This window comes from Plecotus auritus (assembly GCF_963455305.1).
Source record: "Plecotus auritus genome assembly, chromosome: X".
Classification (NCBI taxonomy): domain Eukaryota; kingdom Metazoa; phylum Chordata; class Mammalia; order Chiroptera; family Vespertilionidae; genus Plecotus; species Plecotus auritus.
The window spans coordinates 81796082-81811716 of NC_137784.1; the positions used below are offsets into that span (position 1 = coordinate 81796082).

At 35.5% G+C, this 15635-nt stretch overlaps 1 protein-coding gene across 1 annotated transcript in view; it reads left to right on the top strand.

The window, feature by feature from the left end:
• Positions 1–10559, top strand: part of IL1RAPL2 (interleukin 1 receptor accessory protein like 2) — a gene marked incomplete at its 3' end in the record, with an annotated part of 799403 nt that extends 788844 nt beyond the window's left edge. The window contains exon 9 of the mRNA XM_080652525.1: positions 9862–10559. Within this exon, the coding sequence (XP_080508651.1) occupies positions 9862–10559 (698 nt within the window). The remainder of the gene's footprint in view (positions 1–9861) is intronic.
• Positions 10560–15635: the final 5076 nt, after the last annotated feature.

Here is a 15635-nt window from a genome sequence, read left to right on the forward strand (position 1 = left end):
TGTAAAGAAGCCCCTATTTGTACATGGCTGAGAATGAGACCAGAGAGCATGATGGGGAGAGAGATGCATCTCAAAGTTATGTCCTCTTAGTGCTCCCAGATAGTCTATTTTGATGACTTGACAAGTCAATTGAATCAACCTGCTATGTCAATTTAGCCAAATAGGTGGTAGAATATTTTACACCTCATTGAGTCAGCTGATTGTTTGGCTGAATTGATTGAAATTAATTAGTATTTTTGCCATATCATAGACAGGTCTGAACATTCTTCTTGACCATAGGGTGTGAGGCTAATATAAGTTGTATTTCCTATCTCAAAACTACAATAGTTGAGAACATTAACAAACTATCTAAAAGATTAGAAGAGGTTGCCATGGCCGGTTGGCTCAGTTGGTTGGAGCATCATCCCATACTAAAAGGTTCTGGGTTCAATCCCCAGTCAGAGGTGACCAATCGATGTTTCTCTTTCACATGAATGTTTCTCTCTCTCTCTCTTTCTCTCTCCCTTCCTCTCTTTCCAAAAAATCAATAAAACAAAAAAGCATCCTCAGGTGAGAATTGAAAAAAAAAAAGATGATAGGAGGCTATCACCTACTATACATTGGCATTTAAATAATTTAACATAGAAACACCCAAGAAGATGCCATCAGAATGAGCAGAGATTTTATATTCCATAGCAATAATTTTAGCTTTTTGAGATTACATAACCATCAGACTGAGCAGGGCCTTGGATCCTATATACTCAGTGGTGGACAGGGAGACTCCTTTTACAAGTAAGCCATTGAGACAACTATGCAATTTTTAGATGCAACCACTGGAGGGTGTTTGACTTTAATCCTTCCTTCCTCAACAGGGAAATTCATGTTCTCTGAATTCCAATTTTGGAGTGTAACCTGCAGAAGTTTTTAAAAAGGTTCTTTGACAATTTTTCTTTTCCATCAACATTTCAGAGCTGGCTGAGCAGTCATCATGTCACGATTAACGAGTTTTTCCTTGGCATTTTTAGCATGCATTCAGGAAGTTGATGAAGTATATGAATAATATATTTGATTTACACATGAATGACAGAGTAGAACATTTTGGACTTGGTGTATGTATGTTATTAAAGAAGCTTCTGTGGTCTGTACTTGCAGTAATTGGTACAGATTTAACAGGTTATGCTATATAAATATAGACACATTCCTGTGTGTGTGGGGGGGGAGCTAGTTATAATATTATAAGCTATGTTTGTCCCTCACATATCATTTAAAACATGTTGATACAAGACTACTCCTTCCTCCAAAAACTATCAATGAGGCCTTTGAGGATTGTAACAGCAAACTTTATAATATTCTTGACCTATGACAATAATTTTCTATGAATCAAATTAATGAAGTCTATGAAATAAACCCATTCATATTTAATGCCTTTAGTTTTCTTTGTACCACTCTCATAGTATTCCAACTCAAAATCATTAACACCAAAAATCATTAACCTTTCCAATGTATACAGTTTTAAAAGCACATGAATGGTGAATGGGTCTCCCTTCCCATCTCTCTCTCTCTCTCTCTCTCTCTCTCTCTCTCTCTCTCTCTCTCTCTCTCCTTCCTCCCTCCCTCCTTCCCTCCCTCTATCTCTTCCAAGAGTTCTCAAAATGCTTCAAAAAATCATGGCACTTTCCAAGGTGAGGTGGAAGTGTCTGTACCTTTCTCACATGGCCTACTGGGGAAGTGTCCTTTGGTCATCATGAACCAGCAGAGATGGGAAGATTTGACATAAATATTTTCTCTTAATGCTAAAACTAAAAGTCTTCAGATCTGGACATTATTTTCCTGGCAGTAACCAACCTTTCCATTCTTGGGACTGTGGCCAGGATCTTTCTTATTTTTTCTTGGGTTTGGTGCCTGAAAGTGGCAAGAATTCCTACTTTCCAGTAAAAGTTTGGTCTGTCTCTTCCCAGGCTAGAAACTTCTGTCTTGAGAATAGCAAAAGCAACTTTGTTGCCAACAGGCATCTGAATGTCAGAAATGACAGGCAACCAAAAGACAGCCTATTTAAAAAAAACAAAAACAGCCTACTCAAAACTGCCTAGAGACACAAACTTGAGAAGTAGAGATTTTTTTTTCACCCCTGCAGCTGCTGGGTTTTGTGGTGTAAAGTATTCTACACAGAGCACATTGTGTTCATGGGGCCTAGTGGATCCTAAAGGAATGAACAGATGTGCTCTGAAGCTGACATGTGACCAACAGAACCCAGCTGTGCAACTGAGATCCTGAGATTGGGGACATTTTTGGATGAGTACCATTTAGGCTCTTGAGCCCATAATATCTCAGTGTTTCTGCAAAGATTTAAGAACATGAAAATATAAAAGTTTATTAAATTGGGCTGAGGGTTACTAATTAGATGGATAAAATAGCATTCTAAGACTGAGAATAAAACCAACCCAAATCTATAACTTTTGTTGGCCTTTAAGAAAAACAAGTTAAGTGCTTAAATGTACATATGCAATAATTTAACAATTATAAATTGAGCAAGTTCTGGCTGAATATATTGGGAAAATCTAAAGATGTCCAAGTGGACATTGAATGGAAAAAAACCCTTCAAAGGTTTTAACCTCAATTTCTCCTTTTATTCATAGGAAGAGTATGGGGAGCTCTATGTGAGTTATTCATGAATTATTGCATCTGAAAAAGATACTAGTGAAATAAAATATTATCATACATATGGTTTATCGCTGTGTCTGTTGAAATTATATTTATGAATTTGGCTTCAAGTATCAAATTGTCTTTCCATTTGTTATCATGTTCAATTTTTCTGAGAGTTTCTCTCAAGAATATTAGTACTTCTTCAGTAATTTAAGGAAAACATAAATAATGTCTGATTTCATTCTTTATTTTGCTAGACTTTCCTCACTAGTCCAATCTTCAGTTCTTTAATGCTTAGCACTAGCCATGTGATTGTGCTGACAATTAAATGACAAATGACTGGAGAATGTATCTGGTGTCAGATCATCCCCAGTCACTTCTGAAGTGAAGCATGCAAAAAAAATTGTGCATGGTCCTGTAGTACTCATTGCCAATAGTTCCTCTAATAGCTGGACATATTGGACACCATTCAAGTAAATTGTGCTCAGGGAGTAATAAAATCCTTTTCCAGACAATCTGACATCTGTGACCTAAAAACTGTGAGACATGTACAATCATTTAACACATTGTGTGCAGTTTACTCACTTGAAATAAAATGAAATATGTTCACCATTCCCTTTATGTTAGAGTCAAAAGAGAGGAAACTGTACTCCATTGTACACAGGAATGTACTGAGGTTAGTGGACTAAGATGTGTCATCAAAGTTTGAAGTAAAGGAAGAATCCATTGTTTAGAATTTCAATCAGGAAACCTACTGTTTAGGTAGCACAAAGAACAGGCACCTTTGAACAAAAAAGTGTAGGAGAACAGGCTAAATGTGTCTTAACTACTAAAGGAACCACAGAAAAAAACTGTATAAGGAGCAAGTTGTCTTGTTCATATTTACTAAGATTGCACTCATTGGAATTAGCATATCTACAACTTTCTAGGATATGAAAGTAATGGAGAAAAGAGAAGGGTAGCTGAAACCAGTTTGGCTAAGTGGATAGAGCATCGGCCTGCGGACTGAAGGGTCCTGGGTTCGATTCTGGTCAAGGGCATGTACTTTGGTTGCGGGCACATCCCCAGTAGGGGGTGTGCAGGAGGCAGCTGATCGATGTTTCTCTCTCATTGATGTTTCTAGCTCTCTATCCCTCTCCCTTCCTCTCTGTAAAATATCAATAAAATATATATATTTTTTTAAAAAAAAGAGAAGGGTAAAGACATTTTATAAACTCTCTTTGCTACTCTCAACATTCTTTTTCTTTCAATATTCTCCAAATGTGTTCCTTTTCCTACCTCTCTATTCTTGGTGAGGAAGTCAAGAGGGAAGAGAAATAATTTAGAGAAGTGGAAACATTCCAGAGTAGATTCTGTCCACTAACATGCTCTCCCACCCACCCACACGTTAAATGCAATAGCAAAAGTAAAGGATTCATTTCCAGAAATGTAGCCTCCAAAGTAAAAATTGTAAATAAATATAATTCCCTACAGTCACAAGGTCTCAGCAAATCCCTATTAACTGTTGATTAACCTATTAATTGGAAACAAAACACCTGCCAAAATATTTATCCCAGCAAACTATCTGTGAATTATCAAGCCAAGGACTTGGCGAGGGAGGGGACATAGAAGTTTTTTGTAGGTTGAGTAATATCACACAATGTTTAGAAAGTCCCCTCTTCACCTCACACACAACTAGCTAAGTAAAAATTCTATTGCCTCAATCTCTGTGGCTGACAACACAGACAGAATCTTACCAAAGGGAGAATCACAACACCAAAGGTTTAGCAACATCAGCCAAGATAAAGATTCAGGTTGTCAACCTGTGTAAGTATTTCAGTAGCTTAGTATTAAAATCATTATTGAAAATGCAGATAGTATTTTTAGTGAGACTACATTATAAAGTACCTCACTGTAATCCTCTAGTTATACCAGAGATCTATTTTTTCCCAAATATATAGTGCTAAATCATACATTTTTCTTTGATACATTGAAAACCTATATTATTTTGCTGGTTTCTACACTCAGGTATAGGAGGGTAGCCATCTCAGCCACTGTCAGAAATTGTCTTGGTTTTAAGTCTTGGCATATTAACCCATAGGTTTTATAAGTATCATTATTGATAGCTTATCAATTAACTAATGTTCACCAAAAATTAATGGAGTGTTATCTGTTTTGATGCATCCTGTCTCACTCTAATGATTTGTCTGTTTAACTGATAGTGATATACAGAACTGCGGGTATAGGCATATAGAACTCCTATTATATGAACCTGGAAAATTAATAAATTATGTCTTTGTCTACAGTCTTTTAATATTTTTAATGTGCAAACTGCCCATAATAATGACCCTGACATAAATAGAAGTGTTAACATAAAACATAATTTACAAAGTTGCTAAATGACTAGTTTGATGAATCAAATGGTTAGTAGGAAGTAGCAAGACCACATGGAAATTCATGCTATACAGTGTTTTTCTCCCTTGTCCTTCTGCCTATATCTGCAGCAGATTCAGAGCCTGAGATTTAGGGGTATACTGAGTTCTTTTGGGAAAGTACTATATACATCCCATTAGAAAAATTTATTGGGTCTGCCATTATGTCTGCTTCAATTTTGTTTCTGTATTTCTTCATAGAGTATAATTTTTGCTTTGTTAATAAGTGTCCTATTTTTAACTCACTTTTATATATCTAATCCTACTTTTCTAAATGCACTGGAATTTTATTCAACTATCCCTGGAAGTGATTTTAAAATTGAATTTGCTTTTGATACGGTTTTAGGTAGTCACTTTCCTTGTTTCTTACAAACACTGGTGCTACCGACATGATATTTTTTCACTTCTCTAATAAATATACATCCTAAGGACAATGCATAGTGACAGTGCATTTTTTCTAAAGGGATTTTTTCTAACTTCCTATCAAAAAGAACAGTATACTATAGATAAAAGGAAAATATTCTTTGCAGGTGCACTTAAATGTGAAAAATGAATTTATACCAACTTAAGAAAACTTATCAAAGGGAATTTTTTCTTTACCAAATTATTAAAATCACAAATAGGTTAAGTGTAATTGGCTTTGTTTAATGTCTGATAATCTGATGTGGTTTTACAGCCTTGTCTAGAGAAGCAAGAGGCTATAAGACACAATTCCCTTTAGTTTATTCTGTCATTGTAAGTTACTTTAATAACCTTTAATTTAAGGGATATTTTATATTTTTGTAGAAAAAAAAGAGTATTTTAAGTGATTCCTGTTAGTCATTTGCTAAATTTGCCTGAATAACTCAGGGCAATGTATAGTGAATATTCATATGTGCTGTGGATTTAGTAATTTGGGGGGGGGGCATTTCTTTATGATTTCTTCATGATAACAAGCTTTCTAAAATGGTCTTTGGAGGATTCTAAAACATCTCTAACAAAGCCACAGCCCATGGGTAACACCATTTCCTGTCAGAGACCACACTAGCCATGGATGAGCAATTTCTTAACTCGATACGCCTTTTTGCTCAGTTTATTTGGAACTTTTTTAAGCCTACACACCCTGATTGATCTCTAATTCAGGAACAGCAAACTTTCTCTGTAAAGATTCAGATAGTAAATATTTTAGGCTTTGTGGTTTATATATGGCCTCTGTTACATCATATTCTTATTTTTCTTCTTTTACAACACTTTAAACATGTTTAAAAATCATTCTTAGCTCACAAGCCATACAAAAGCAGTACATAATCCTAATGGATTAGGCTCCAATTCGGTCATTGGAAGCAGACATGCAACCCTGAGGTAAGGAGGAAATTATTTTGGGCACTTGCTAGGTAGAAGCCAGCAACAAATCCTTGGCTAAAGATTAGCAAGTGAAAAATATTAACTCTACCTTTTTGGTCTCTTGCTAATTTACTTTTAATTTTCCATGCTGGCTAAGTTGTTTTTTAGAAAGATAAAGAGAAGGAAAGAAAGACTTAGGAAGGAACAGAAGGAGGAAGGGAGCAAAGGGAGATAGGCAGGAGAGAAAAAGAGAGTAAAGATGGAAAGACAGAAAGAAATAGTGAGAAAGAAAGCAGAGAGTGAAAAACAGAGGGAGAGCCAGAATATGGAAGCTAGGGTACAGTCTCTTCTTTTCCTTAGAGCCAGGCAGATCTTAGAAGCACCTCCCCAGCTGCTTTCAAATACTGATATTGTTGCCCAGCCACTGATCACCATCCCAAGAAGTGAAATGTGGGCTTCACATCTGAAAACTTCCACTTGGTTTTTTACCAAGTGAAATGGAACATGAAATTCGGGGCCCAAGCAAATAGCTCATGTTTTCTTTGGGACATTTCAGCTGTGCCTACTCAGGGAAAATTTTGAGGTACTAACTGACTGATTCCAGTGCATATGATTAATGTATATATAGGGCAAACCAGGATAATTCAGACCTTTTTTCTTCCACAGGAGGTTTGCAGCCGGAATAATCTGGATGGTTGCCTCAACTCTCCACTAGGCTTTGCCAGGATAAGCACAGCAAGAGTAGTGTGCAGGAGACAAGAACCACTCCCTCTCTCCAAGGTTTCCTTCAACACCCACACCCTGTGCAGCTGAGCATAGTGGGATCTGTCCTCACAGGCATTCATTCTTGGAGCAAAAGCAATTTCTGTCTAATAAGTCTCAAAAAGCGCCCCCACCACCACACACACAAAAAAATCCTAAATGTTGCATTATCCTTAGCTATCAAATGGAAAAATATAATAGGTGAAGGAATAATCGTATTAATTGGGGGAAATTATACCCTGTTCAATTTCCTATTTGAGAAAGAGGATAGCAAAGCCAAAGTTAATTATTTACCAATAAAATTAATTAGTATATATGTGGATATTTTCTTTAATTACTGTGAACACCTGGGTTGTATTTTTTCTTTAAGTGATAGATATATGTATAGATATATCTTTTGTTTTTAAAAGTATAGTTAAAAAGTAAATTAAACTACATCTCAACATATAGAAATAGTGCTTTTCTTGGAAGCAAGAAGATATGCTTCATAGATGTATAGTTTATGTTACAGAGGTTTGTACAGACAATTTTTAAAAAACTAAATGGAAAAACTGCAATTAATGATGGAAGAACACTATTCAGAATAACTCCTTGGTAAATTATTTTTAAAGGATTCTTCTATAAAATTAACCATTAGCTCATAATGTACCTGGTAAAACTGTATTTTCATGGACTCCTGCACATATACCATAATTCTGGTTTTGGTTTTGTGTTTTCTTTTTGTTGTTGTTTGGAGGAAAGGTGAAATGAATAATGGGAAAGATGCATGATAGTTTATTTTACTGTATCTTACAGATCCAACTTCTAATGATGAAGCTTCCCACATAACTTCTTTATTTTGGGGAGCAGAAAGAAAGGAATAAAATGAAGAGTCAGAGATGTTGATGCATTGGGATAATATTTTTCCACTTTAGTGAAACTTTCTACCTTGCCTTCCATTCTGTTTCACCAGTTCTCTAAATGATAATTTCTGAGTGATAACTTCCCTGTTGCTACTTGTGTGATGTTTTTTGTTTTGTTCTTTTGTTTTGTTTTGTTTTTACTATTTGCAGATTTTAATGCTGATTTCTCCCTGAATACATAATCTCTAAAATAAAACGCTTAAATAAAATGCTTATAATTCTTAAGAGGTTCTTTTCCCACTTAGTAATTGCTTTATCCTCTCAGAAACAGTCATTGTAACTACTGCATAAAAAAGTGCTAAAATGTATTAAGTAAAAAACCAAAACAGCAGTAACAATTAATTGAAAATGGGCAATTCTATGTGTATCTCTTTAAAAGTTCCTTGTTTATCGGTAGGGTGTGTAAAAAGTTTGCTCATTTTCACTTGTGAAAGTGTTTTTGCTGCCAAGTGGTGGAAGTAAACACTGGGAAAGAGAGATCATCTGCAAAGTATGCATCTGTAAAATAAGTTTCTCTTTTCAAATGGCTTATACTTGGCTGTTTGGTGGTCCCACACTATGTACTGGACGTGACTCTTTGAAAGCAGTCTGTAACCTTGGACAGATTTACAGTGACAGATGTTGCTATGCTTCTGTAAGCACTGTTTCTGCTAGAGGACACTGCACATCAGACAAGATCTTGTGCTCTGCTTAGTAAAGACAACTCTCTGTTGTAGCACCTATGTCCAAGTCTCCATTTGTTAACACGTGTGTGTTTCCCATTTTGGCAGATAAGACTTTGGGAAGGATGCTTGCAAAAGGATTATTCCATGGTATAGATAAATTTCAAGTTGAGTGTTTTTCTACCATGGAAAGGCCATAACATATTCACCTCACTCTCAGAATTGTTCCACAAACTAGCACTAAAACTTCCTTCTCAGTTGATAGACTCTTCCTCCATTTCTGCTCATTCCACACCACCCCCCACTTTCAACTCCAACATTCTCTCTTCCTCTGAAAAAAGATCAGCTGGTTCAAAATTCATGGGCACATACATACCACTTCCCTATCTCTGGATTTTAAGGGCAAAATGGAGAACCTAAAGTTGCAAGTAACAGAAAGTATTTGGAGAAACAAACTATGATTCTAGATTTTCCACCATTTCTGTCACAGCATGTTTGAAGTAGTTCATATACATAGACCCCTCCCTACTTGTTTTGCAGTTGAAAAATAGGGGGAAAAGCAAACAAAACCCATAAATACAGTGACTCTTCAGTCATTAAAAAGTTCCATTTTTCTTTTCATCAACTGATTGATTGCTTGTTTACTTAGAGTATAAGCCTGGAAGCCTGCTTTAAATTAAACGATCAAATAAATAAAAATAATTGAAATATGCCTACGCTCTGAAGAAGTCAGATTTAATATTCACGAACAAAACACCGTAAGTAATGAAGGGCAAAAAAAAGAGTATTTTAAACAGTTTTTTTTAATTGAGAGAAGGGAGAGAAACATTGATGTGAGAGAGAAACATTGATCAGTTTCTTCCCATACATGTCCCAACCAGGAATCAAACCCACAACCTGGGTATGTGCCCTGACTGGGAATGAAACCTGCCACCTTTTGGTGTACAGGAAAATGCTGAAATGGAGCAACACTGGCTAGGTCTAAGCAGGTGTTTGTTTTTGTTTGTTTTTCATTTTTCTTTTTAAGGAAATGGGCTTTCTGAGTGTGCAATACAACAAAAGAAAATATGATGTACAGTAGTGAAAGACTGGATCTTTACTATACTAAAGTGCAAACGTAATGCTTTAAAGACTGGAAATGTCTTTGTTTTACTCTTTCTCTCTTTCTGTGATTTGTAGCATACATTGAAGATCTCACAAGATGTGTTGAGCAAAGCAGAAGACTTATTATCATGCTAACATCAAACTATATTCTCAGAAGAGGATGGAGTATTTTTGAATTGGAACGCAGACTCCATAACATGCTTGTCAATGGAGAAATCAAAGTGATTTTGATTGAGTGTACAGAATTAAAAGGGAGGGTGAATTGCCAGGAAGTGGAATCACTAAAGCACAGCATCAAATTTCTGTCACTAATCAAGTGGAAGGGACCCAAAAGCAGCAAATTAAATTCTAAGTTTTGGAAGCACTTAGTATATGAAATGCCCATCAGGAAAAAGGAAGTGCTTTCTCGATGCCACATTATGGATTCTGCAGAACAAGGACTTTTTGGAGAACTCCAACCTATACCCTCTATTGCCATGACCAGTACCGCATCCTCACTGGTATCATCTCAAGCTGATCTCCCTGATTTCCACCATTCAGATTCGATGCAAATGAGGCACTGTTGCAGAAGTTATAAACACGAGATGCCAACCAGCACCTTGCCTGTACCTTCCTTAAGCAACCACCACACTTACTGTAACCTGCCTCTGAAGCTCTTCAATGGACAACTACCCCTTAATAATCCCCTGGAAGATACCCAGGAATTTCATAGAAACAGTTCCATGCTACCTCTATCATCCAAAGAGCTTAGCTTCACCAGTGATATTTGGTAGTGAAGAATCTGACATACTGAGAAAAGCCATGGAGAATTTATGTTATAACAAGCATAAAGTACACCTAACACTGAGGTGCTGAAAAAGTATTGGAAGAAAAAGGCACAGAAATTGCTTTTGTACTTCAATTTTTTTGTGTGTGTGTCTATATTCCCAGAGCACTGGGGGAAGAAAAACCTGCTTTTGTAGTATAGTACCTTGTTCCAATGTACAGTTTTAATTTCTCCTGGAAAATGTTACTCCCATTGTTTTAGAGTAGGTTTTATGATACCACTTGAATAGCAAGCTTTGTAGATGAGCTACCTTTGACATATACAGTATATGAATATTTCACTATCTATGTGGTATTTGAAACAGGGAAAATTTAAAGACTTTTACTGAATTTGAAAATTCTGAACTACCTTTAAGATGAAAGAACTTCTATAGAGTACCTGATAATCAGTAATTATCAACAAAGAAGTGTTGAGGCACCCAAATTGGAAGACTGTTTGGAGAGGAATATCAGTTAATGAAAAATGTGATAGAAGCAATTAGAACTTCTTCAACATAATGGACAATTTCTGTAGACTAAATCAATAGATCATAAAGACAGTTGTGACATAGTTTCTTTTATTGTCTAAAGTTTTACATATGTCCCCTTTTTCCCCAATTGACTCCCCCCCCCAAACCGTTCCCACCCTGGGCAAGCCCGCACCGCACCAGTGTCTGTATCCATTGGTTATGCTGATATGCATGCATACAAGTCCTTTGGTTGCTCTCTAACCCCCCTTCCCCTACAATTTGTCTCTAGATCAATCTATTCTTGTTCATCAAATTATGTTGATCATTATATCCCACATATGAGTGAGATCATGTGATATTTATCTTTCTCTGACTGATTTATTTCACTTAGCATAATGTTCTCCAGTTCCATCCATGTTGTTATAAGTGGTAAAAGTTCCTTCTTTTTTATAGCGGCATAGTATTCCATTTTTTAGATGTACCACAGTTTTTTAATCCACTCATCTGCTGATGGGCACTTAGGCTGTTTCCAAATCTTAGCTATTGTAAATTGTGCTGCTATGAACATTGGGGTGCAAATATCCTTTCTGATTGGTGTTTCTAGTTTCTTGGAATATAGTCCTAGGAGGAATAAACTTAACTAAGGACGTAAAAGACCTGTACTCAGAAAACTTCAGGATATTGAGAAAAGAGACAGAGGAAGACACAAACAAATGAAAGAACATACCATGTTCATGGATTGGTAGAATCAACATCATTAAAATATCCATACTACCCAAAGCAATCTACAAATTCAATGCAATCCCCATTAAAATACCAATGGTATATTTTAAAGATCTAGAACAAACTCTCCAAAACTTCATCTGGAATAAAAAATGACCCCGTTCCCTGACTGGTTTGGCTCAGTGGATAGAGCGTCGGCCTGTGGACTGAAGGGTCCCAGGTTCGATTCCGGTCAAGGGCATGTACCTTGGTTGTGGGCACATCCCCAGTAGGAGGTGTGCAAGAGGCAGCTGATCGATGTTTCTCTCCCATCGATGTTTCTAACTCTCTATCCCTCTTCCTTTCTCTCTGTAACAAATCAATAAAATATATTTTTTTTAAAAAATGACCCCAAATAGCCACAGAAATCCTGAGAAAAAAGAACACAGTTGGAGGGATCACAATACCAGATATCAAGCTATATTACCAAGCCACAGTTCTCAAAACTGCCTGGTACTGGCACAAGAACAGACGAACAGACATATAGACCGATGGAACAGAATAGAGAACGCAGAAATTGACCCAAGCCATTATGTTTAATTAATATTTGACAAAGGAGGCAAAAGCATACAATGAAGTCAACATAGTCTCTTTAATAAATGGTGCTGGAAAATTTGGACAGATACATACAAAAAAAAAAAAAACCAGATCACCAACTTACACCATACACAAAAACAAACTCAAAATGGCTAAAGGACTTGAATGTAAGACAGGAAACCATAAAAATTCTATAAGACTCCATAGGCAGCAAAACAGCAGACATATGTCTCAGCAATATCTTTACAGACACAGCTCCTAGGGCAATGGAGACTAAGGAGAAAATAAACAAATGTGACATAGTTTTATTAGGCAAGCACATATTCGGTAGGCAAACTGGTAGGTAAACAGCTTGCATTTCTTAAGCAACTGAATAGACAGGCTGTCAGCTCTTTTAGAACGATTTTGAACAACCTTATGACTTTCTAGCCTATTTTTAAAGTTTTAAAAAATTGAAACACATTTTAAAGTGTGTATTTTATTGTTTGCTAACAAATTCACATTTGGATTCCCCCCAAATAATCTCTCAACCTTCTGTAAGCTTTATAAGAAGATGTGAGTATCTTCCTACTTTTATCAGTGTCATTGGAGTTTGAATTTAAATAAATATTGACTGCATGTATCAGCAATACAAAATAAGTAAAACAAAAATAAACACAGATGAAGTGCTAAATAATTCAAGTTTACTGGTGGTAGAGCAGCAATTGCAGTGATTCTCATCTAAAATGTAGCTGTGAAATACACTATTCTGTACATATATAATATCTGCTTGGTGATGTGTGTAAGGTTCCTGTAGAATTATCTCTATCCTGGTGCTTCAAAGAATATATTTTGTAGATAAACTTCTCCACCCTCACATTGTGACTCTGACTGTACTCTACCAGAAAATCCCTGTGAATAATCTAAAATATTATGAATTTTCTGTAAGGAATGTTCCTCAATTTTCATATTTGTTGTGGATTACTACTTTATATTCTTTCCAATTAATCCATTTTGGTGTGTTCTCCACCAAGATGCCCATGAGCGTCAATTGTTAACCAAGGTTGATTCTGGCATTTTGGAAATATTTTTTAAATCATGTTTTGTAAAAATATAAGCAAGGACAAATGTACTCAGTGTGTAAAAATTAATTTGCTCAGCCATTTTAACTGAAACTCAAATGTATAAGAGAACATTAGATAATGTTTTGATTATTTTTTCAATCTCTTTATATCATCAACTCCTGTGGTCCATGAGTTTTGTTCAAAGTACTTGCTTATCTGTTGCTTTACTATATCAAGCTGTTTAAGGAATACATTATGCACCAAGAGTATGTGAACACTTAGCAGTGGTACATATTCATTTCACAGCGAGACAATTAGTTGTTCCTTTGAAATGTCCTATTCAACACATACAGGTGTTTCATACTGAGAAAGGTGATTTTGCTTCTGTACAAACTATAGGTTTTTCAAAATGGAAATGTATTAGTACTTAACTATTTCCCAAGTGTTATCAAGTTGTATTTGCTCTCATTGTTCTTTAATGATATGTGTAATTACTAAGTTAATAACTTGCATGGAATGAGTACTATATGTTTAAGAGAACAATTGTACTTTTTATTATTTTATTTTACACAGAAGTCTAGATAAATTCAAATAGAATGTTAAGTAGTATTTTTAAACTAATAGTTCTGTATTGAGCATGCCAGTTCTGAAAATATAACGTGGGTCTCTCTGCTTCCTTTATTTACAATGATTAAACATGGGTAGCAATTTGAGTTGGCTGGCCACAATGTGTCCTTTCACAACTAGTATGTACTAAAAAAAAAAAAAAAAAAAAAAAAACAGAGCATTCACACTTGTGCTGGTGAACTTGACAAGAAACCTTTTCTATCATTTTCAGAAACTAGTGTATACACTATCTATAAAAGTTTATTTCTAGATAGTAATTCAAAATTTGATTTTCATCTGAGATTTTTAAAACATATAGCCCATAATGGTGTAATACGTATTTAGTATAGAACGTGGTGTACTCTACCAGTTTCTTTCATAGTGAAAAAAATTTTCTTCTCAATTTTTCATTGAAATGGATTGTGGAAATTTAGAAAAATACCGGCACAACTAGTTCTCATATATTCATAACAAATTGATTTAGCTCATCCACCAACAGCATACATAGTTTAAAATTTAGGCTATTTTAAGGTGAAATTTTCTAAAAATATCTGAAATTATGAAACAAATGAGAAATTCACAACTCAACACTCAGGGAGATGAGCAACATGTACATGGTTTTAATTTGGCAAAATACAAAATCTGGCAGGTTTGGTAATCTATGGGGCTCTAATCTAACTATTGAGACTCAAATGTAGCTGGATAGTTCTTAAATAGAAGTAAGAAGACATCTCTCCTCATCCACTCTAAGACATAATTCGATTAGATACAAAGCTGTTTAGCTTTCAATCACTTTAACTTAACAAATGGATACAAAGGCACTTGAGGAACTCTCATAAAGCTTGAATCCAGGGAAGCATCATGTGAAAAGACAATATTTTGTTTGAGGATCAGTGGATAGCACTGTGGGGATTAAAAGCAGGAACCAGGCTGCAGTGAGAGGAGAAACAGTTAAGTTGTGAAAGAGAAGTTTATGGAAGAGTTTCAAAAGGACATGCAAATAGGTAGTATCCTATAAATTAATTCTGTAACAAGTAGGAAAATGGCAGGAGTGAGAAAGAATGAAATTCTTCCAAGAGAAGGAAAGAGACTCCCTGACACAATGATTAAAGGCCTTACAAGATTAAAGAACTACCAGTTTCAAGCATTTACTATCCTTTGGCACTTCACTTTTAAATAAATTGGTTGGTGTTTCCTAAAAAATCAAGCAATGACCAAGGAAAATATCCTGAAAATTTTGCATGTAAATCTTTACATTCCTATATTCATTTCTCAAGGTGTGGTAGTGAATTGATAAAACCAAAGTGATGTTAAGACAGAAAATAGTTCCTTAGTGGCCAGTAAAGTTTGAAAACTTGTAATTTTTGTTGCTTTTTTCCTGAGAGAGAACTTAATGTTGAAGACAGTCTGACTCAAATTCCTCTATTACTCATGCATTTTTGTTCAAAGATGTTTGATAGGAGGTCACAGTGTTGGACATTAATGCTCTCTGATGAATGTACGGGGATGCTTGGTAAACAATAATCATTTTCTTCAAATACTTTCACTTCAAAGTTATATTTTTTAGAACTGAAATCAGTCATAGGCAATTTAAGAAGGTTATTCAGCACTCTGTATAATTCCTGGG